We start from the raw sequence: 23,522 nt of genomic DNA on the forward strand, positions 1-23,522 counted from the left end.
CTCCCAGTCTCCTGCTTTAAATACTGCATTAAGACGCCTGCCTTCACAGCAAAAACTGCAGGAACCCTCTAAAATACTTAGGGGATCCCAAGTAGGTACAAAGTGGCATCCTGTCATCAGGCAATTTGTTACTTCAGGGCTCTGCTATCCCAGATAGCGTGGATTTGGGGGACAGAACTTCCAGAAACTACATCTCAACTTCAGCTCTCCTAACCTTAAACTTCCCCCCCCCGCCCCCCAGCCAGTGTGCTCTTCAGACTGGGCAAGGGCATCAGAACATAGGGTTGTTGGTTAGAAGGGCCGATAGGCAGTAAAATATCCCACTGAAGTGATGGTCTCCAAGCTCTTCCCCACTTCCCGAGTAATGTAGCACTGGAATGTTTCCAGATCTCCCCAGACCCCTTCTCTCTTAGACCTGAACTGTACAGCACAGGAGTCTTTTGGGAAGGCTGCAACAAATGAGCAGTGCAGGGGTATTAATACAAGGGAAGACGGAAATGACTCACCAGTGGAGCCCGGCCAACGCTGCACAGGTAGTAGAGGAGGCCCTTGGTGTGGTAAATGGTTGGATGGAGCTGGCAGCTGGGAGCCAGCCACTGTCTATTCAGGTCATCCCCGCTCAAGGAACACCGGTGGCTGGAATCACAGGACAAAACACACCCCAATTAAACTAACAAAACAACTCTGTGGTTTCAAAATGTGCAGTTTCTGGATACTCCCTGTACTAGGGCAGGCTTAGCTTGCGAGGCTAATTCATAGATATATATCTAGATTTCATAGATGGGCTTGAATGAACTAAAACTCCACAGAAGCTTATTTTAGAGGGTTCTGCTAAGTATTCATTATCCATTTCCTTTCCCTGCAGGGCCTGCTCAGTTAGATTCTAGGTAACGAACACAGTTTTGATTTACATACGCACTCATATTAAACAGGGCTAATACTCTTATTTTAAACTCTCTAAAACATTGCTAAAGTCTGATGTCAAATACAGAATCCATCATGGTCTGTGGAGGTATAAAGGGTGGGTTTTCCAAAGCCAACATGGGGCATAGGAATGCCCAAGCATCAGTCATTATCATTGGAACTGGAAAATCAGTCAGGCCCAGTTGAAAATCTATAGGCACCTGCATGGGATGAGCAGAATCAGGGCCGGCTCCAGCTTTTTTGCTGCCCCAAGCGGCGGGAAAAAAAAAAGAGAGAGCAAGAGAGAAAAAGACGATTGAGCTGCCGCTGAGGTGCCGCCGAAGAGGAAGAGAGGGAGTGAAGGACCCGCCACCGAATTGCCGCCGAAGACTGAAGCGAAGTGATTGAGCTGCCACCAAATTGCCGCCGCAGACCCGGACGTGCCGCCCCAATAACGGATGGAGTGCCGCCCCTTTCGCTTGGCCGCCCCAGGCACCTGCTTCCTTTGCTGGTGCCTGGAGCCGGCCCTGAGCAGAATATCTCATGCATGGTTTCTCCACTCATGAGAAATGCAACCATCTCAAACACATATCAAGAACCAATAAGATCTTTAGGCTATACAGCACTATTATAGAAAACAATTGGCTTTAGTGGGAATTTGACTTCATTGTAAGCCCTTACTACTGTAAAACCTAAGCAAGGACCTCGGGGTTTGGACCAAAGAGACTTTTACCTTAGCTCAGTCGAACTTTCCTCTCGGGTTCTGTTTCACTGGCTAATACACTGTGCTAGATGTTTGATTGCATGGAGGGGAATTTGCATATCTTAGTGCAATTATGCAGATCTGAGTGATCTCCTTTATAGTGACTTTGTTTTAGTTCCAAGCATCCTCACTCTACACAAAGGTTTAACTCTAACTCGGATTGCAATTCGCAAATTGTGATGCATTGATAAAGTTGAGGCCCGCCATTAGATCTGCATTCATGATAAGATCTACCATATTCAAATCAACCACATCTACTGTAGAAGACTTACTGTTAGCTTAGTAAACTAGAGCTGGAGTGTGCTCGAAGGTATGTAGTCTAAACATCACATGGAATTTCAGCCACACAGCTCCATCTGACTTTAACAGGAGGTGCCATGTTCCACCATTTCTCCCACTACAGTGAATGTTCCAGCCCTCTAACAACGCAGTATGTAGAAACACACTACCATTATGTGTGTCTGAATGAGATTTCATATTTCACAGGCAAGACTTTACACTGTTAAATGTCACCGGTTAGGTTGTGTTGCACACACCTTCAGCACCATCAGTGCTTGACAGAAAATGTTTGGAGGGAAGAGGTTCCAAAGCCTATTCAGAGCCTATAGAGAGGGGCAAAAGCAATGGAATCCTGACAGGAGGAAAAAGCGTATAGAAATAGTAGAATCCACAGAGAATGTTATATTTATACACACACACAATGTAGAAAAACAAGGCTCTGATGCCACCTTGGGGTTTCTGGTGACATCACAACATCCATTCCAGTTTTGCTGTTGTCACCTAAATTCCCCTTTCCCTTGAATTCACAGTTCCCTTGCTACTCATTCTGCAATTTGCAAAACATTTGCAATAGCTAATACCCTGGAAGCCAGAATTTGTTGGTGTGGTAACTGCTGCTGAAAAACTTCTAGCTCAAAACTTGGCAATCTAGTGTAATGTTCATTTGTGGCCCTTCACATAAAGTTAACCCAAGCCTCACCTTTCCTCATTTTCTTTACAGTGGCAGCTCTGCTAAGAGGAACAACCATGCTTTCCCCCTGGGTGCTTAATGCATTGCTAGCAGCTACCTCTGAAGAGTGATATCACCATGCAAAAGTCACCGGTTGCACAGGGTGGCATTCACTCCATTTGCAGGTGACTGTGGAAAAATAAGATCCAGATTCTTCCTTGAGTGGCATGTCCTCCCATGACCACTTAAGTCTACGAGTATAACTGATAAAAAAAAATAGAATTTCCATCCCATTGGAAACAGAAATATTTTGGACATTTATTTTTATTCTGAATCAACATGAAAATCAAAATATTAATATTTTTCACAGAATAAAAAATGCCAAAAGAAATTGAATTTAGAAATAATGAAATATATTGTTTCAAAATTTTCAGTCTAAACAAAATGTTTCAATGTTCCCAAAGAGAAACCTTTCATTTCAGGTTGGGTCAACAATAATCTGTGTTTGCCTGAGCTGCCATAGTCTCCTTCTCTAGCTGAGCCACCATGGTGCATGAAGGGAGTCCCGGGAGCATAGTGCATCATGGGAGATGAAGTCCAACCAGCGAAGCCCAGCTCATAAGGAACAAGGGGATAATGATACAATTGAACTACTACTCCCAGGAGGGACAGAAGCTGCTCAAGCAGATGCAGAGATTAATGTCAAACCACCTGTACACTAATATTTTGTTTCAAGTTTTCTGTCAGAAAACATTCTGCAAAATTGACATTTTTCTTACAGAAAATTTCAGTTGAATGGAAATCACATTTTCTATTGAAAGAAAAAAAACATTTCTATGAAAAACTCCCAATCACTTCTACCAGTGGGAGCGGCTCACCAAATCCAAGGAGAGAATGTAACCCAAAACCACAGAATTTAGTAGCTCTTGCTACAGTCCCACAGTGACGCAGAGTACACAGGGCCGTGCTTGTAATATATCGCTTAAACTGTTTGATTGAGTGGAGCAGACTTTGTATATTTCAGTGCAAATATACAGCTCTGAGCTAACCCTCCTGCAGTGAATTCCTTTTAGTTCAGAATATCCTTACATCCTTGCGAAGGTTTCACTCTCACCAAGATTGCAACTCACAAATTGTGTTGCACTGATACAAGTTAGGGCTTTTCTTAGATCCGAGTTCAAGATTATCTGAGCTCACCAAATTTACAACCCTCCTGGTGAATGCTTACTATTAGCTCATTACATTTAGTACAACTGCTTTTAAAAAAATCCAGAAGCCCTTGTTCAGTACAATTGTTCTCAATGGATAGCATGCGTCTCCATGGTAGTTCGTTACAAAGCAATGGTTATGCCATGAGTGTGTAAAACAACACATTGCCAACCAATAAGGGCCTGTGCATGGGGACACGAGTGGGACAGTTGAATTCAATCTCCTCTTTTCAATCATTACTACCTTTGCTCTTTTAAACCGTCTTTAAATATTAGCACTATTGCCTGTCAGTCCATAGTCACTGCCTTTGGGTTGCTGCAAAGCTTTAATTATGATACGATGATTCTTTTTTCCATTAAAGCATGTTTACTTCAGTGACTGCTTCATGCCATCCCTCTTTCCTATTTTCTTCCTTTCTTCTCTCCCTCTCCTACTACCGATGACATTTGCCGATAAGAGCTTTGTCCCTTATGCTCGGCAGCCAAGGGTGAAGGTAAAATATTAAGCTGATCTCAAGTACTGATAACAAATAAAAGGAGTGGGAAGCCAAGACTGGCTTTTGTGTGTTTGCCAGAATTCAATGAAATTCGCTTCTCAGATCAAAGGTGTTCAATACCTTGCATCTCCAAGTTACTTGATTTGCTGTAAATGCTTTGTGTCTTCTTCCCTTAGCAAGAGTCCTTGCCACCTTGGCTAGGACTAGCTGGAACTTAACGGAAACAATGAAAGCATTTGCCTCTGAAAGATTTCCAACATGAAAAAAAAAAGTCTGCTCTGTGTGTCTTTGTACGGGTTAGCTGTAATTCAGCTATTTGTTAGAGTTTCAATCAAATGTGTTATCCATACATTAAATCCTTGGTAAACACACTTTTGTTGTTCACAAACCTGATCCTATGCATTGGCCTTTGATCCATGTTCTCTTAGCTCTTCTATGTTTAAACACTGGGGAATCTCTATGATCTAGAGCAGTGTTCCCAAACTTGGGACGCCGCTTGTTTAGGGAAAGCCCCTGGCGGGCCGGGCCGCTTTGTTTACCTGCTGCATCCGCAGGTTCGGGCAATCGCGGCTCCCACTGGCCGCGGTTCGTTGCTCCAGGCCAATGGGAGCTGCTGGAAGTGGCGCGGGCTGAGGGACGTACTGGCCGCCGCTTCCAGCAGCTCCCATTGGCCTGGAGCAGCGAACCGCGGCCAGTGGGAGCTGCGATCGACCGGACTTGCGGATGCGGCAGGTAAACAAACCGGCCCGGCCCGGCAGGGGCTTTCCCTAAACAAGCGGCGTCCCAAGTTTGGGAAACACTGGTCTAGAGAGAGCCATTGAATAAGGGGCAGTGCATAGCTACCAGAAGGAGCTGTGGGAAAGAAGACAGTCTCGGAGGGACCATTTCTCCTTTCCTCCTCCTTGTGATAATTGTGTGCTCATGCCACTGGTGAAGGAAAAAAACCACTCCTCACCGTCCCCAATGTACAATGAGGGGTATCTATGTGACTCATGAGAAAGCACAGGTGAAAATTTATACAACAGAGGATATGGAGGCATTTGAAGACAAGAGATCCTCTGGTTCCTACTACGGATATGTCTGTGAATGGATATAAGGCATAATGCAAAGGTGTTTGCGCAATGACACATGACATGAGAAAGCTTCCAGTAGCCACAACTTCCTACGAAGACAATTATGTCTGCTCTCTCAGATATGCTTTGCCCCGACGTAGTGCTGAGTTAGCTCTTGTCTCCTTGATAAATAAGAAAAGGGCAGGTGCCATGGGAAAAGGTGGATTTGAACAAGTTCATTCTCCATCAGCACAACAGGGCCTGCTGTTGGGCAACGGTTCCAGATTTTGGTCTTTAGGCATCCCAGAAATGTTCAAGCAGATAAGCAGCCAGAAAAATGAAACCAGGGAATAGGAAGTGACATGGCCACAGGTGCAAAACCTACTCATGCTGAGCTCAAGAGCAGCAAGTTCTGAGGAATGAGGTCCTACCTGGGGGCCATAAAGACCCTACCTTCTTGGTAATACATTTAGAAATCAACACGGCCCTACCATAGTGGGACACATAGTATGCTGATGAGCAATCACAGAAACTAAAGTATGATCAAGCCTTCTTCTACACACCCCATATGCAGAGGTACTTAATGTCTGCTGTACTGGTTTAAACCATCTTTCTCTTTAAGAAAGCCATTAAGCACCTTGGCTTCTAACTGCAGTGCATTCTGGCTGTATGGAGAGGACTGATGGGGAGATTCACTGTTCTGTTCATTCCCTCTGGGGCACCTGGCATTGGCCACTGTCAGAAGACAGGATACTGGGCTAGATGGACCTTTGGTCTGACCCAGTATGACCATTCTTATTTTCTTATGAAAGACAGAGAGCTACACAGGCCCCACTCCAAAACTCACTGAAGTCCTTCCACTGACTCCTATAGGCCTTTGGATCAGGCCTATTGATAGAAAGGGAGAGACAGAGAAAGAAATGGAGAAGGAGAGAGGTAAAGAAAAAGGAAGAGAGGAAAAGAAAAAATACAGAGAGAGTGAGATATAAATAGAGACACGAAGGAAAGAGACACACGGGGATAAACAAAAAGTGAAAGAGATTAAATGGGTGAGAGAGGAAGAAATGGAGAGGGAGAGAGAAACAAGTCACTTTTTAAAGAGAAAATGTTGCTGCGATTTCAAGATAAAATGACTCAAAATCTCTTGTCCATTACAGATAACTGGAAAGACAGGGCCCAGTATATCGAGTGAATGATGTCAGGTCCGATAATAACAACACCTGGGGCACAGTGAGCTATAAAAGCTAAAGGGATTCATTGTGTTTGATATTTAGAAAGCAGCATCACCATTCACTGCACATCCTAATAACAGAAGGCAGTGCTGATACCGGGTAAGAATATCTATAAAGGGAAGTAGATGCACGTAAGAAGCAGAATGCCTTTGAGCAGCGTGGGACAGCCTCAACCAGGCACAGCATCTTGGGCTTTATAAATAACTACTGCCAAGAAGGAAGAACAAAAACAGAATCTGCATTATGGTGGTTTGGTGTTGTTGCTGTGAATGCTTAGAACAGGGAAAATAGGAATCCATAATTTTGCTTGACAGATTTCCGTGTTGTGTTTCCAGTGAGACAGATCCCAAGAAATCGGAGGAAAGGGGCATCTCCAGTAAGACTATTACTCATGATCTTGAGGAATATGTTAGAAGGACCTGGATATTCTCTCGCTCTAATTCCCAGTCCTCCCTTTAAGTCTCCACACTAGGAAGAGCCCAACTGTCTTCAACATTTCTGCATCTGCATTGTGATGCTGTGTCACTGCACATTTGCTGTGTCATGATGGTGCAATGAGATGTCACTTAGCACCATGCAACAGCCCCAATTAACTTCAGGGCTCTTTCATTATCCTGCAAGACTGGAAGTGGGACCGGGCTGAGGAAACGAGGACAAATCCTCATATTTCAGGATGGCTGGCACCCAAAGGTCAGCTTGCATTATTTGACTTGACTATGACGGGTGGTCAGGTGCTATGACCCTGCACAGAGATGCAGAGCTATTCTGTTGACACCCAGGCAGCCCAAGTGGGTGGATCTATTAACTCTACCTAAGAATACAAAAGGGTTTCTCTGAAGCAGAAGGAATTGGGGATGGAGGAAAAACTCTAGGAACACCCATGCTCAGGAAGAAGATTACATGGAGTTTTATATTTGCTGTTAAGTTAACAATAAAGACAAATAACAGCCAGGAACTGAGTTTGGACCAGATCGCTTGTGTTTATGCTGAGTTAGAAGCAGGGTAGGAATGGCACACCCTTCCAGTCTCTAGGACTACGTCTACACCGGTGGCTGGCTCACACCAGCTGACTCAGACTCACGGGGGTCCAGCTGTGGGGCTGTTTAATTGCAGTGTAAACATCCTGGCTCAGGCTGCAGCCCGGGCTCAAGGACCCTGCAAAGTGGGAGGGTCCCAGAGCTTGGGCTGCAGCCCGAGCTGGAATGTCTACACTGCAATTAAACAGCCCTGCAGCCCAAGCCCCCTGAGTCTGAGTCAGCTGGTGTGGGCCATCCACGGGTGTCCAATTGCAGTGTAGACATACCCGCAGAGGGCTGTTGTATGTGCATCTGAGCACTCACATAGAGCAGGGGAGGTGATTAATTGCACAATTCACCTTGATCTTTGTGCTTTTAATTCACAGAATAGCGAGGGAAAAAAATGAATGTTTATATTGAAAGTAATTTAGTGCAGAACTATATTAAATGACGCGCAGGAGAGTATGTGGTCATTAGGTATTTGGGTGTGTTTTGGTACGTCCACAATAGGGTGACAACTGATTGGATGTGCTTCGAGGTTCCTGTGTCCCATGAATGTGAGGGGGGAACCTTTCTGATCAAAGACTTGACAGCTTGATCTGGGTGTTCCTGCTGTGCTCTGGGCCATCACTGTATTTCTTTCCATAGGGGAAACCATCCTTCCAGCGAAGTAGGTGGGCTGATTACAGCTCCGTATGGAACCCATCAGTGCTGCACCTGGGCTAGTGAGGGGGCTTCACTGGAGTGAGCTATGGGGTGACCCCCCCTCCAGCTAGTCCAAGGAGTAGAGAAGGTGATGCTCTCAGTTTGCCAAGAGATATCAATGTGCATTAGATTGTATGAAATGAAACACACACGAAAAGCCTCAGGGGATGAATGGAGACACTGCTGAATGAATCCCTTCCATTCATCATTATTGCAGCTAGCAATTCACCAGTAACCATTCACTTTCCTTCCAACTCAAAGAAATGTGAGTAATAAAATGTCCACACGTAATCATGGCAAAAAGAAGCCAGCTGGCTAGTCGTTTCAGCACTGCTAAAGCAGCAGGGAAATGCACTGCAGAGACATACAGAGGTGTGTTGTGGGGTGTCATGGCAGATAATAGAGAGGCAGCTGACAATGATTCTGCAAGGATGACTCATTTCTCACTCAGGACAAACAACCAACACAGTGTGGGCTCAGAGTACTGCCTGGAAACATAGCTGCCAAAATAGACATTGTGCTCAAAAGACATAAGGAGAAGTGGAATACGGGAGTCACCATACTGCAACAGACCAGTGGACCACAACAAGTCCAGAATACTGTTTCTTACAGTGGTCAATGAAAGATATTTCAGGGAAAGGCATAACCCCTCTTTCTCACACCCCACAATAGACCTGATAGACCCATGAGATGGAAAGAGGACCTTTTCCTGACCTTGTCTTGTGTTCAATTGTACCATGAAGCTCCAGGACTGACAGCCCTTCTCATTGTTATCCTAGCTCAGGGGTTGGCAACGTTTGGCACGCGGCTCGCCAGGGTAAGCACCCTGGCGGGCCAGGCCAGTTTATTTACCTGCTGATGCGGCAGGTTCGGCCGATTGCGGCCCCCACTGGCTGCGGTTCGCTGTCCCAGGCCAATGGGGACGGCGGGAAGCAGCGCGGGCGAGGGATGTGCTGGCCGCAGCTTCCCGCCACCCCCATTGGCCTGGGAAGGTGAACCGTGGCCAGTGGGGGCCACGATCAGCCGAACCCCTGCCGCGTCAGCGGGTAAATAAACTGGCCCAGCCTACCAGGGTGCTTACCCTGGCGAGCAGCGTGCCAAACGTTGCCGACCCCTGTCCTAGCTTAAGAAAATGCCCAGGTTATTCTGGGGGCAAGCTGGACCTTCAGAGTATGCCTCCCATCACATCTTCAGTTTGCATTGGCTTTAATAGGGCTAGCATGGGAACACATAGTGCAGTGATCGACAACCTTTGGCACACAGCCCATGAGGGAACTCTGCTGGCAGGCCAGGCCGGTTTATTTACCTGCAGCGTCTGCAGGTTTGGCTGATCACAGCTCCTACTGGCCGCGGTTCACCGCTCCAGGCCAATGGGGGCTGAGGGAAGGGCGGCCAGCACATCCCTTGGCCCGTGCCACTTCCCACAGCCCCCATTGACCTGGAGCAGCGAACCGCGGCCAGTGGGAGCTGCGATCTGCCAAACTTGTGGACGCTGCAGGTAAACAAACCGTCCTGGCCCGCCAGGGGCTTACCCTGACTGGCCACGTGCCAAAGGTTGCCGATCCCTGACACAGTGTGATGTCCAATTAGTGCCAACTGAGAGGAGGAGTCAGAAAATTGGATAACCTTTACTTATGGAATACAACAGGAACCGTAGGAAGGTCGGGCATTTTCTTCTTTCTTTCTGTTTTCAGCATTACATTTTCTTGGGGAAATCAGTGAATTCCAGTGCTGAAAAAGGTGGCAGATTTCAGCACTCCTAGTTTAGGCAGCCATTGTACCAGATTCCCCCACACAGCTAACCAAACACGCCTCCAACCTGGCCCTCAGCACCCTTTTCTATGTTATGGCTTAGAATCCTTCACAGTTCTAACCAATGCACTTCAGTCCTTATCTGCAGGATCCCCTGTTATTCTAAACTGCGGCTCTCCCTATAAGTGCACTAATGTATCTCAATCCTCACTTGCAGTTACCCTGTTATTCCACTCCTGGGAGCACCACCTACAGCTCTGCAATGTCCCAAAACCGACTTGCAGCATACCCTGCTGTCAGGCCTGCTTTTATAATGATCGACAATCATACTGACTTTCATAGTTGTTTAGGGACTAGGACTAACGCTAAGGAATAGGTGATGAAACCAAAGCCTGGAAAGTGAATGTAACTTCTCAATAGTCCTCAGTATTCTCTAGTTCCTCTGCTGGCAACCATCAATAGTCTAAGAGGAAACCCCAGTTTATCTTAGTTACAATGGACAGCTAAGGGATTCACACAGAGTGCAGAGTGGCTGTTGCTTCTAGCCTGGTTATGAGACTGACCTCCTGTTGCCATGCTGGTTTACTGCTAGGCCTTTAGGATGAAGATTTTCTGTGCTCCCTTCTCATCGATATTACATGACATGTGAACAAATCTGTACTTATCTTCCTGAATGGCAATTGTGCCATCTGGCTGCCAACCGTTTAATGATGCCATTGAAGGTCTCCTTCCCAGTTGGGGTGGCAGCAGCAGCATGATTTTACCCTTTCGGCACACACTAATGAATTCACGATGCATAATGCTTCCTCTTGGGCAAATGCTTTTCTAAAGCATCACTCTGCCAACTTCCACTTGCCTCCTTACAACTAAGCACTGCCACTAATTAACTTAATGAGCCTTCAGTGTTTCATCTTCTACATCTGACTGATTTTGTCACAATGGACAATCCTTTCTTCTTAAGATAAATGATACAGAATCTGTGCTCCTTCAGCTTGGTGCATGTAACAGTGTCACTGTCCTTGTTCAGCTCCCTTTATTATGAACCCTCCTTTGGACTTGATGGACACATTTTATTAAGTCAAATTTTGTTACAAACCAGTTAGGGACACAGAATGAGATCTGCTTCACCCCCAGCTAATATTAGCAAGGTCATAATCAAATGAGGCAACAGTACAGATGATTGGCTAAAAAGGCGAGTTGACAGTATTAATACAGACTGGTAATATTACATCATAGTCCCACACAAATGTTGTCACAAGATTTGTCCATCAAACTCACATTTATTTCACTGAATGATGGACAACAGCCTTGAGCATTAAACACTGTAGGGCTGATTCACGCATTGGGCTCAGCACCTTGGGCAAAGAATTTGCAAGTCATTACCAAATTCAAGTGATAAGGTGTTACATCCACTGAGCACTCACTTTCCAGGGGTGAAAATGAGAATACAAGGTGTAGGGTAATGGTGAAACAAGCTCCATTCATGCATCTCTTATACTTCCCATGCAGCTGAACTGCTACACAAAAAACCCCACTGATAATAACTGGACATTGCACTTCTCTACTGCCTCGCCTCTCAGGGTCGTAAAGTGCTTATTGTATCATGACTGAAAAAGCCTTAAAACAAAGTGTTCGATGAAAACTGCTTTTTGACAGAAAACTAGATTTGCGAGAAAACTATTTTTTTCATAAAAAGTGTCTGCTTTCTGCAGAAATTTCGGACTTTTAAATGGGGATCAAACATCTGCAAGCCAAAGTAATTTTTGTTTTTTGGCCAACCCCTTCAACCCCCACCCCCCCACCACCAAAAAAAAATGTTTCAGTTGAAAAACAAACAAACACAAAACAATTGATTTGGAAATGCTGCCATGGTGCATCATGGGAGTTGTGGTTAAGGTGCTTCATGCTCCAATTTTCTCTGAACTGAGTCCCTGACTGGGCTACATCTCCCATGACACGTTACACAGTCAGGGACTCCTATGAGTATGGCTCAGCAGGAGAGGAGTTTGTGGTGCACCATCACAGATGTAGTCTGGTTCGGAAGCCCGGCCTACAGAGGGACCTGGGGGGCATGAGGCATTCGAACTACAACTCCCATGAGGCATTATGGTGTCATTTCTGAATAGAAATTTTTGGGTTTAAACCAAATGTTTTCAGCTGAAAGTTTTCAGTTTTTCACTGAAAAGTCAAAATTTTCCATGAAAAAGACCCCAAAAACATGTTCCAACCAGCTCTACTTATAACCCTCATGGAATATGTAGTGTAGCTGTAGCCGTGTTGGTCCCAGGATATTAGAGAGACAAGATGGGTGAGGTAATATCTTTTATTGGACCAACTTCTGTTGGTGAGAGAGACAAGCTTTCAAGCCACACAAAGCTCTTCCTCTTGATCTCGAAAGCTTGTCTCTCTCACCGAGAGAAATTGGTCCAGTAAAAGATATTACTTCACCCAACTTGTCTCTCTAACCCCCATAGAAGACAGGCAAGCAAATCCCAGTTTTACAATGGCTGTAGTGAAAGATGAAATGACACACCCAGGGTTCAAAAGTCAGTCAGTCAGTCATAAAACCAGGAACAGAACCTAAAACCAGGGAGCACAGAGTTGTACAGGTTCAACCCGGATTGTGTTTTTAAACAGATTTACTTAAACCTGTGCAAACTCCTGTGTGGATACTCTTCAATTGATTTATATCCATTTATCTTTACATGATTCCTAACAGGCTTAAGCTAAATTGTCCATACACAGGGTTGTACCAATTTAACTGAGTTGATTTTAAAACCTGTTGGTTATATCAGTTTAATTTCTGTGTGTAGATAAATCCTAAAAATTGTGAGTCCTAGACCCCTAATTTAAATCCTAGTCCACACTAAATAACAAAGAAGAGCAAAGCAGTCCATCAAAGGAGAACAAGCAAAGATATAAAGGAGATCAACGGAAAAGGGCTACACTCTAAAGTCATGTAAAAAAAAAAAAGAGGATTTGATGACAGCTCTGCTGAGATCTCGTTTCACTCGACCAAAAATTTCAAACCAGCCAAGAAGCCCCAGAGGCATGACTCCCTCTGGAGTACCTGATCATTAATCCTCCTTAGGGCATTTCACAGGTCACTGGAAGAGAAACAAAGCTATCTCAGCAGCTACTGGGAACCACAAAGCTCAATCTCAGACCTCTAAAGATGTCCTTGGTTCAACAGTGATGGGTAAGACACTGCACAGAACACAACAATGAGAAATATGCAAGAACCCACGCCTTCATGGGCCTCTGCTGGGATGAACTAGGCATGACCTCGCATGTTTTTGTCCTATCTCTAATTTCCATGATCCAGTAGAGGCTAAGCATATCACCACCAGGGGTGAAAGTAGCACAGAGGAATTACTGGTATGGGGAGCCTGACTCCGGGCCCCCGGAAGGGGCTGGGCCTTGGGTGGAAGGGGAGGATCTGGGGGGTCAGCCTCCCCCAGCCAATCCATCCATGCTGCCTGGCCCACACCACCCGGGGCTCCAGTAGCAATTTAAAAGGGCCTGGGGCAGCTGCCCCTTTTACACACACACCCCTGGCGGGGTCGACGACAGAGGTGGGGAGGGGAGGGCAAAAGGGGCAGCGACATTAAAGCGCTGCCGTGGCAACACTTTAACATCAGCTGCGTATCGGCCGATACCGGCAGCCACTTCTTACCAGTATGCCGTACCAGCCCACTCTCACCCCGAGCATCACCCAATGGAAGAGCACAGATTGGAAACCTGCAGTTCTAAATAGGTGCCCCAAGGGTTTGCACTGCAACCTGACTGAAAGTGTCAGTGGGTTACACGAGATGCCATCCCACAACAGAGCAGGGCAGTGAACTGGGACTGAAAACAGTAAACAGAGCAGAGAGAGACCAGGAAGGAGGAGACAGAAGTGGGAGAAGCTAAAGTCACCACTTGTCAACTGGGGTAAGCCCAGTCATGCACTGTGATGACTTTATCAGTAGTATCACTCCAAATCATTAAGTTCATCCCCCTTCTCAAAACTTTTGTTGGCAACTACTCTGGATTAGGTAGCAGAGTAGAAATGACCTAACAGACGGAGAGCCAACCTTTGTCCAGCCCAGAGGTACATTGTCAACTTGAAGGCCAGATGCTGCTCTGGAATATGGGATGCTGGGATGAGAAAGTTACTCACCTTGTGCAGTAACGTAGGTTCTTCGAGATGTGTGTTCCTGTGGGTGCTCCACTTCAGATGTTCGTGCGCCCCTGCACTCATACTCAGAGATTTTTGGTAGCAATACCCGGTTGGGTCACACATGCACGGTCCCCATCTCGTGCTGCTTCAGGCAGTTAACTGATGCTGTGCGACCAACGCCCCCCTCTGTTCCTTCTCTACTGCAGAGACTGAGTAAGAAACTCCAAAGTAGAGGGGAGGAGGGAGAGTAGTGGAGCACCCACATTGACACACATCTCAAAGAACCTACATTACTGCACGAGGTGAGTAACTTTCTCTTCTTATTCGAGTGCTGTCCCTGTGGATGCTCCACTTTAGGTGACTTCAGAGCAGTGCCCTCTGGTGGAAGGAGGGAGCTTCGGAGTTGAAGTCATGACAGATGACAGTACAGAGAGTCCGAACAAGGTATCAGATGTTGCCTGTTGCTCTAATGCATCATGCTGTGTAAAGGTGTGGGCTGAGGCCCAGGTAGCAGCTCTACAAATGTCCATGATGGGTACATTGTTCAGGAAAGCAGTGGAGGCCGATGGTGCTCAGGTGGAATGCATGCAAATCCCCTTGGGGGGTTGGCGGTCACACTGATCAGAGCATAGTTTTAGGCAATCAGAGATCCACTTGGAGAGTCCTTGTTTAGATATGGTACTCCCTTTGGAACAGTCTGGGTGATTTACAAAATGGCCTTGTTCTGTTTATGTAAAAGGCCAATGCACTCCATACATCGTGAGTATGAAGCACAAACTGCATTCTATCTGTGTGGGGTTTGGGGTAGAATGTCAGTAGGTAAATGGGTTGGTTAAGGTGGAAAACTGAGACGACTTTCACTAAAAACTTGAGGTGCGGTCTTTAAAAAAGGCTGTGCATGGGGGATCTGCCATGAGGGCCCCCAGCTCTCCTACACATCTGGCAGATGTAATTGCCACAAGGAATGCCACTTTCACGGAAAGCGGTAGTAATGAACATGTCATCCTGGGTTCAAATGGGGAACGGGTGAGGGCCCGAAGGACGAGGCTGAGGTCCCATGGTGTAGTAGGCTCACATAGTTCTGGGTAAATGTTGTTGAGTCCTTTGAGGAAACATTTGGTTAGCGGGTGAGCAAAGATAGAATGTTGATTCACCTTGGGGTGAAAGGCTGTGATGGTGGATAGGTGAACTTTTATTGAACTCATGGAGAGGCCTGACCTTTTAAGCTCTAATACGTCATTTAATATTGAGGGTAATGAGATATCAATGCCCATAAGTCAAATCAGATGCTTTCTACCTTCTCAAAGCAGGAATAGGCATGCGGTGATTTGATTCTGTTGTTGTATTTTTGCTGGTCAGTTATCCAGCTTAGTACTGGAGTGTAAAAAGGGTCTCCGTTCTTCCCAATGACATGTATGTGGGGCTGTGATGTGATTTATAGCAGAATTGGCCTCTGGCTGACATATGGGAAGACACAGTACACTACCCCTGTAAGTAAATTATAGCTCTGACAAGGCAGCATTAACTGAAATTTTGCTGAGTGGTAGCCTACAAAATAAAATGAAACAATGAAGTGCATCATTTGCCCGTTCTCTACCTCTGCAAGGGAGGCAGGGAGACTGCATAAAGAAAGCAGAAGAACCAAGTTTTGCTCCAGGTTGGAATGGGGTTTTCCATCCGCCATTATATGAAATCAATATTATAATGGTTGTTATCTTATTGCTAATGTCTATAGTGTCACTGGAAATTCTCATTCCCAGACTGGTGTGTGCTTTACTGAAGCAAATCCCGTTTGCTGACCTCACATAGCATACACAGGCTCTTTGAGTGGCAAATACTCTCCCACTACAGAGAAATAATACTTTCCTGCAGTTTACTGGGTAAAACCAGGCTAGTAATTCTACATAGCAATCCTGGTTTGTTAATATTGCTCCGGTCCAGCAGGGAATTTCCACCTCTGCAGGGTGAATTCCACTGAATAACCATGAGTTCCAGAGAAAACATGTTTTTCTTTTCTTTTTTTCCAACAGACTTCCTTTTGTGGGAGAAAAGTAATATCAAAGAATCAGGCCTGTGTGTAACAGAGCCTATGAACCAGAAAACAGAAAAGGCTATGGGGCAATTCTGTTCTACGTGACATCAACAGATGTTACAGATGCATAACGGAAAGCAAATTTGGGATGTATGTATTTTCTATTCAGTTAAATACTTCTTTCCATGTGAACCCCTTGCTAGTACAGGATAACTTCTATGGAGACAGTGTCAGTCTAGATGCTAACGAATAGGATACTAATATTACATACATAAACCCCATCATCACTCCTTGATGGACAATTGTAGCCGAGAGGTTAAGGACTGAGTGGGCCAAGGAGACTAAACTTCCCTCACAACCCTGGGTGCAGAGCCCCAGGTCAGAGGAGAGCCATGCTAGTTGTGATAGATTCACGTCTGTGCATGTGACGCTACCACACAGCCAGGGCTGTGCCCCTCCTGTGGCTAACTGGAGGACCTCAGTTTCCAGGGCTATCAATGGGACACCTCTCACCAGTACATTCATTTCAAACGATAATTAATTAAAACAAATGTTAAACCCTCATCATAGAAGTAAAGAGACAGTTCTACATTCTGTAACTTCAAGCAAATTGAACTAATAGGCCATCCACTTGCATGGCCCGAAGCTTTGAGTGTGTTGTCAGAGCTGAGACACCAGGAGTTGGCTGGGAGCTGTTGGACGGGCATTCAGGAGATTGATCTGCGAGTGAGTAGAACCAACAGCTGGGGATAAACCAAAAGGTTTGGGTAATGCTTGAGGATGCACTAAGCTTTCTTTCATTTGTTTGCTTCCCCCCCACACCCATGCACTGTGAGGCTCTCGACCTCGGCTGAATGCTAATTCTGATACTAAAAAATGACAACAAATTGCACTTACATAACTGCTCATCCAAGCACAGCGTCTCTGGGCACTTCACAATAGTAAAGTTAAACGAAGCATTCAATACACATTTATTAAAACAAAGTATCCGCTAGAGAAACCTGATGGGTTTGTAGAGCTCTGCAAAACATTTGTAATAAATAAAATTTCATGAACAGGCAAAATCACTGCAAACCTGAAACTTGAGTCCCCCAAAGGGCTCCCAGCCGTAGCACAAACCTCAACTGAGGTTTGAGAAAGCTTGTGCCAAAGTGCTGAGTGAAGCCAGGGCTGAGATTCCCAGGCCAGGGAGATATTTATGGTTCCTGATAGGAACCACTTGAAACTCAATGGCACTGAATGGCTTCTCCTGGAAACCAGGCCACTCTCGGTGATTTTGGCAGTCTTGCTTTGGATTTTGGGTTTGCAAAATTCAAAACAGAACTAAGGCAATGTGATCTCATGCAAACGGAAGCAAAAATAAGAAAATGGTTCACAGAGGCCTGTCTGAGCAAAACTCAGCTGGTTTTGCACAATTATTGGCACCAATTTTCAAACCAGGTACCTAAAGTTATTTAAATACTTAAATCAGTGGCCTGGTTTTTCAAAGTACTGAGTTATCCAGCAGCTCCCACTAAAGTTCAGTGAGTGCTTCAGGTGGTCAGAACCTTTGAAAATCAGACCACTCTTATCTAGCTGCTTAAAAATGGACTTTGGACCCTAACCCTATGCACCAAGGTGTGAGCATTTTGGCTCTCATCTTTACACTGTCTTAAAGTGAACCAGGAAACCGTTACCTGAATTGTGGAGAGAATTGTGGCAGAGTTCCAAAGGGCAGGAGCACAGCCTATGGGCCAAAGGTTCTCCAGATTTGAAAGGTATATAATTCAGGAGACGTGTATCAGAGGAGAAAGGATGGTGTGTGTGTTGTGATCAATGGTGACAGGTTCAAGGAAATTTTGAAAAGAGACGGGTGATCTGCATAGAGCCACAAGAACAAGGAGTCTGAAAATCCTGCAGATAAGAATCACTGTCCTACTCTGCTCACTTAAAAAGTTTAGGTGCAGGGCTAGTCTTGAAGAGCTTCATGATGGGACTGTCTTACCAAACAGAGCCAGGTAAATGCCACCTGCTAGAGGGGTCTAGGACCCCTCTATCTTGCAGGAATTTTTTCATCAAAACAAAATTTCAAAGTTGTATGGAAAATAAAGTTAATGAACATTTTAACAAACTTTTCCGGCCACTTCTACAAGACCTCTAGCTTACACCTCTGAAAAAGAAGCAAAATCAGAAGAACTATTTGGTACAACTCAGCAGAAAGTTAAGGGCCTATAACAGGGCATGATCTTTTTCTGCCCTCAAGCATCACATAGGACACTCAGACTCTACCAGTTAGGTACCCACACTGTGCAGGGTATTTAAGTTCCCTCCACCAACACCTCTACAGTTTCATGCAGCAATACTATTTCCAGAGCCCCTTGTATTATCATCCCTTTTCCCAGGGCCCAAGAGGAGAAGATATCTCCCTTCCATAAGATCACACTCACACCGAGCTCTGTTCCTCCCCCTTGCATTTCTTGCCTGTGCCTTTTTATCAGTCCTCAGCTGATGGGCTAATTAATCCTTTACCCAGCCTGCCAGCCTGATGAGCTAATTACTTTCCATTCCTCAATCTGTCTTCTGGAGAAACTAATTAGTGCCAGAGTGATCAGAGTGCTGGCACCTGTGGAGGGTGAGGACCCTCCCCCCCTCCCCCCGTGGGCTGGCCTGTAGTCCACCTTGGTCCCACAGCCTGTCAGGGATATCAGCTGGCAGCTCCTTCATGGGGCCGTGAGCACAGGTGTGTACCTGGCGCAGTTCACCCCCTTTCCCCGACACCTGCCCCTTCTGCAGTGTCAGGGAGACCCTGGAGCACGTCTATCTAGAGTGCGCCAGGTTTCAGCCCCTTTTCTGGCTCTTCCAGAATCTTCTCCTCAGGTTCTGGCTGCACTTTTCCCCACAACTCCTGCTTTATGCACACCCTGTCCATGGCCCCATGCAGTCATGAGACCTCCTCGTCAACCTCCTCCTGGCGCTGGCCAAGGTGGCCATCTATAAAACCAGGAGGAGGATATTGGATGGGAGGTGCACTGCAACTGTGGGGCCTATTTCCGTTCCTTCCTTGGTTCATGTATCTGGGCAGAGTTCCTCTGGGCCACGTCCGCTGGCTCCCTACACACCTTCAAGGAGCAGCGGGCACTGTCCAGGGTTCTCTGCTCGGTGTCCCCTTCTGGATCGCTGATTTTGAACCCTTGACCCTCACTCCTGTCCCTGTTTTTCTCATTGGTTGTCCCCAGTAATTGCTTGAGCCCTGAGTTCAGTTGCTCTTCCCGTTAGGCCTTCCCAGGACTTCAGTAAGTGCTAGCTCTCAGCACTCTGTCACAGGTCCAAATTGTCCTGCTCCCTTATGTACGGGTTTGGGGCAAGGGGAGGAGTGCACACACAGCCTCTCCACCACAACCTGAAAGCCCCACACAAGGACGAGCCATGGTTGTAGTCTCATCACTCAGAGGGCCAGCTCTTCAGTGGGTGTAATTTGGCATAGCTCCATTGAATTCAATGTACACCAGCTGCGGATCTGGCTCACAGCGCTGAATCCCAATGGAGCTGTGTGGCACTATCGGCCTTTACTCAGATCAGCGACTAAATGCCACAACTGGTCCCTTCTAGAACACTCTTTCTAGGCTATAAACTCCTTGGGCAGGGGATGTACTTATTTGTGTCTCTTAGAGAGCCAGACACATTGTAACACTTAAATACAGGAATAAATAATAGTAATGCTGCAAGCAGTCACAGGCATGGGGGGTTGTGCCACGTGGCTCAGAGGAGATGTTGTGTAAACCTCTGCACTCACTACAGCAAGGATGCTTTCAGAAAGTCAAGCATCCAAAGAGAAGGCAGTCTTCACACACACTGCTGGTGATGAAAAGAGGCACTGGTTGCTACCTAATTGTGTTACTTTCAACAGAGCTGTATCTGTAGTGTCTCCAGAAGTGTAAAAATGACATGCAGGAGGAGATATGGAAGAGTGACGCTCTCGTGGCTCAGACAAATACCCCTGTTGCCATATGAAACAACTGCTCCCCAGAAACCACTCTGTTGCCTGCTTGGAATTACAATAATGCTTAAAAGGGGAGGGAGGTGAGTCCCTGGGGACGTCTCCTACCATATAACACAGAAGGCTTTCTCCTTTTGTATATCTTTAGGATTCTGTGCCCTTCCACATACCCTGTTCCCTAAAGACTTCAAAGACATTAAAGACTAGAGCTGAGCAAATAATCAATTTTTCAGATCTGGGACTGAATTGAAAAATCCCCCCAAAAAATTTTGGTTCGATTTGAACCAAAACCATTAAAAAAAATAATAATTGGCTCAAAAACTCAAAAACGTTTCATTTTGAATTGGCCAAAATGTTTCAGGTGGACTCAAAGGAATTCCTTTTTTTTTTTTTTTTTTTTTTTAGAGAGAGATTTTTGTTTTGACTCACCCATATTCTGGTATTTTTCCCCATTGCTGTGTGTGTTTTAATTAACCAAATTTGAACTCAAAACACTTTCAAAATGAAAAGTTGAAACAAACAAGTCAAAATAAAATGTTTTCAAATGGATAAAAAATAAATGTTTCAGCATCCTCAATTTTTTTTCCAGTTTTTTTTTCGCGGAAGCTATGCATCAAACCAAAATCATAAATAGTTTCAGAGACCCAAAAATGTGTTTTTCAACAAAAAAAATCTATTTATCAAAAAAAATTTGCTCAGCTCTATTAAAGATCCAACTGTACAATTTGTATTCAGGTAGGTGGGCTCATTAAAGTAGCACAAATAAAATATATCTGACAACTCAAGTAAGTAATTCTCAACAGTGTGAATAAAGATGGCACAATAAAGACCAAAAGATTTAAACCAGCCTTTTCCAAAATATTCCAATACTTTTGAAATCCTCACAGCTGAAGAATATTTCATTACATTGCAAATTCCTGGAAATGACCTAATTTTCTGCAGAAAAAATAAATTCTCTTGAAATTAATACAACGTTGTAGTTGAACTAGGTCTTTTCTCACTCACAGTGGTCCTATTTTCAAGCAAAAGCCACAAAAATTATCAATATTCTGAGCTAAGGAATTCTAAACTTTGGTTGAACAAAAATCAATAGTCACATCAAAACATGAGAAAGTTCTAATTTTCACACAATTTGATGGACAACTGGCTATTTTATGAATGTTTTTTGAGAAGTGAGATATCCCTGAATGGAACTGCTCTGTGAGTGTGTGCATGCACATCAAAGGTCTTTAAAATGCTTTAGTAGTTTTTCAAAGCAGTAAGTTTTAAGCCACCCTTCCTGTCTGACTCACCCTTTTCCATCTTCTTCACCAGTTCCCTGCTTACACACTCATTGCTTTCCCTAAATGTGGGAGAGACACAAAGGAGTGAGAAAGAGGTAAGGGACTGATTTTTTTTTTACCCTGCCAGAACAATGGATGCAAAACCTGCAGTCATATTGCCACTGATATAGTAATCAACGTCCCCCACAACCACACCTTTCAAGATCCAGGGGTCCTACGCATGCCTATCATAACGTGTGCTGTGCACTAAATGCCCTAATAACAACTATGTGGGTGAAACCAGACAATCACTACACTCTCCAATGAACTTATACAGGAAAATGATAAAAGACAAAAACACCACATCAGCTGTGGGTGAACATTTTTCACAAAGTAATCACTCTGCATCTAACCTATCAGCCCTCCTCCTCAAAAGAAACCTGCACAACACTTTCAAAAGACGAGCCTGGAAGCTTAATTCATAACTTTGCTAGACACTAAAAATCATGGACTAAATAGAGACACTGGATTTATGGCTTATTACAACAACCTAGAGCAGTGTTTCCCAAACTTGGGATGTCACTTGTATAGGGAAAGCCCCTGGCAGGCCGGGCCGGTTTGTTTACCGGCCGCGTCCGCAGGTCTGGCCAATCGCGGCTCCCACTGGCCGCGGTTTGCTGCTCCAGGCCAATGGGAGCTGCTGGAAGTGGTGCAGGCCGAGGGACATACTGGCCGCCGCTTCCAGCAGCTCCCATTGGCCTGGAGCAGTGAACCGCAGCCAGTGGGAGCCGCAATTGGCCGGACCAGGTAAACAAACCGGCCCGGCTCGCCACAGGCTTTCCCTACACAAGCGGCGTCCCAAGTTTCGGAAACACTGACCTAGAGCCATAGTCATAGGGGGAAAAGAAGGGAGGGGGGAAGACAGCTGAGAGGGTGTTGTTAGTGGGTTATGGCTTACTACAACAACCTGTAACGCACCACCAACACCCCACCAGTGGCCATTCCCCCACCCTTCTTTCCCCTACTATGACTGGAGGGGTGTTAAGGGCCACATCACTTTGAATGGTCCCTTGAAATATTTGTTAACTACTTATGCTAAACAATCTGTTCCACCTTGTATTTAGCTGTGACACTCTTAGGCCTTGGCTACACTTGGGAATTCACAGCACTGCGAGAGAGCTCTCGCAGCGCTGTATGTACTCCACCTCTCCGAGGGGAGTAGCTTGCAGCGCTGCAGGCACTGATTACATTGGCGCTTTACAGCGCTGCACTCGCCGCGCTCGGGGGGGGCGTTTTCACACCCCTGAGCGCAGCAAGTTGCAGCGCTGTACAGCGCCAATGTAGCCAAGGCCTTAGGCTACATCTACACCGTGCACCTTACAGCGGCACAGCAGTGCCACTGTAAGGTACGCAGTGTAGCCACTCTTTGTCAGCAGGAGCGAGCTCTCTTGCTGACAAAATAAAACCACCCTCAATGAGGGGTGGTAACTTTGCCAGCAGTAGAGCGTCTCCCACCAACAAAGCGTTGTCCACACCAGCGCTTTTTGTTAGTAAAACTTTTGTCAGTCGGGGGGTGATTTTTTCAAATCCCCGACCGACAAAAGTTTTACCAAGGGAAGTGAAGTGTAGACATAGCGTAACTTGAAAACTCATCTCTCTCAACAACAGAAGTTGGTCCAATAAAAGATATTATCTCACCTGCCTATTTGGTTTGGTGGCAGTTCTGAAAAATCAGAAAAAATATGGGTCGAACCGAATCTGAAGTTTTTTGGAATTTTTGGTGAATCCAAAAAAGTCATTTTAGATCCTGTTCCAAAGTGGGGATTCAAACCTGGATTTCCCATATCACAGGCGAGTGCCCCAACCACTCGGTTAAAGGCTACAATAAAAGTAGATGGTAGAGCAGGGTTTGGCAACGTTCGGCACGTGGCTCGCCAGGGTAAGCACCCTGGCGGGCCAGGCCAGTTTTATTTACCTGCTGACGTGGCAGGTTCGGCCGATCGCGGCCCCCAT

At 45.6% G+C, this 23,522-nt stretch overlaps 1 protein-coding gene across 1 annotated transcript in view; it reads right to left on the reverse strand.

Moving 5' to 3' along the window:
- Window positions 1-23,522, reverse strand: part of AGBL1 (ATP/GTP binding protein like 1) — a 388,187-nt gene that overhangs the window by 173,423 nt on the left and 191,242 nt on the right. Inside the window, exon 19 of the mRNA XM_034784899.1 lies at window positions 507-636. Within this exon, the coding sequence (XP_034640790.1) occupies window positions 507-636 (130 nt within the window). The remainder of the gene's footprint in view (window positions 1-506; window positions 637-23,522) is intronic.

This window comes from Trachemys scripta, chromosome 10 (genome assembly GCF_013100865.1).
Source record: "Trachemys scripta elegans isolate TJP31775 chromosome 10, CAS_Tse_1.0, whole genome shotgun sequence".
Classification (NCBI taxonomy): domain Eukaryota; kingdom Metazoa; phylum Chordata; order Testudines; family Emydidae; genus Trachemys; species Trachemys scripta.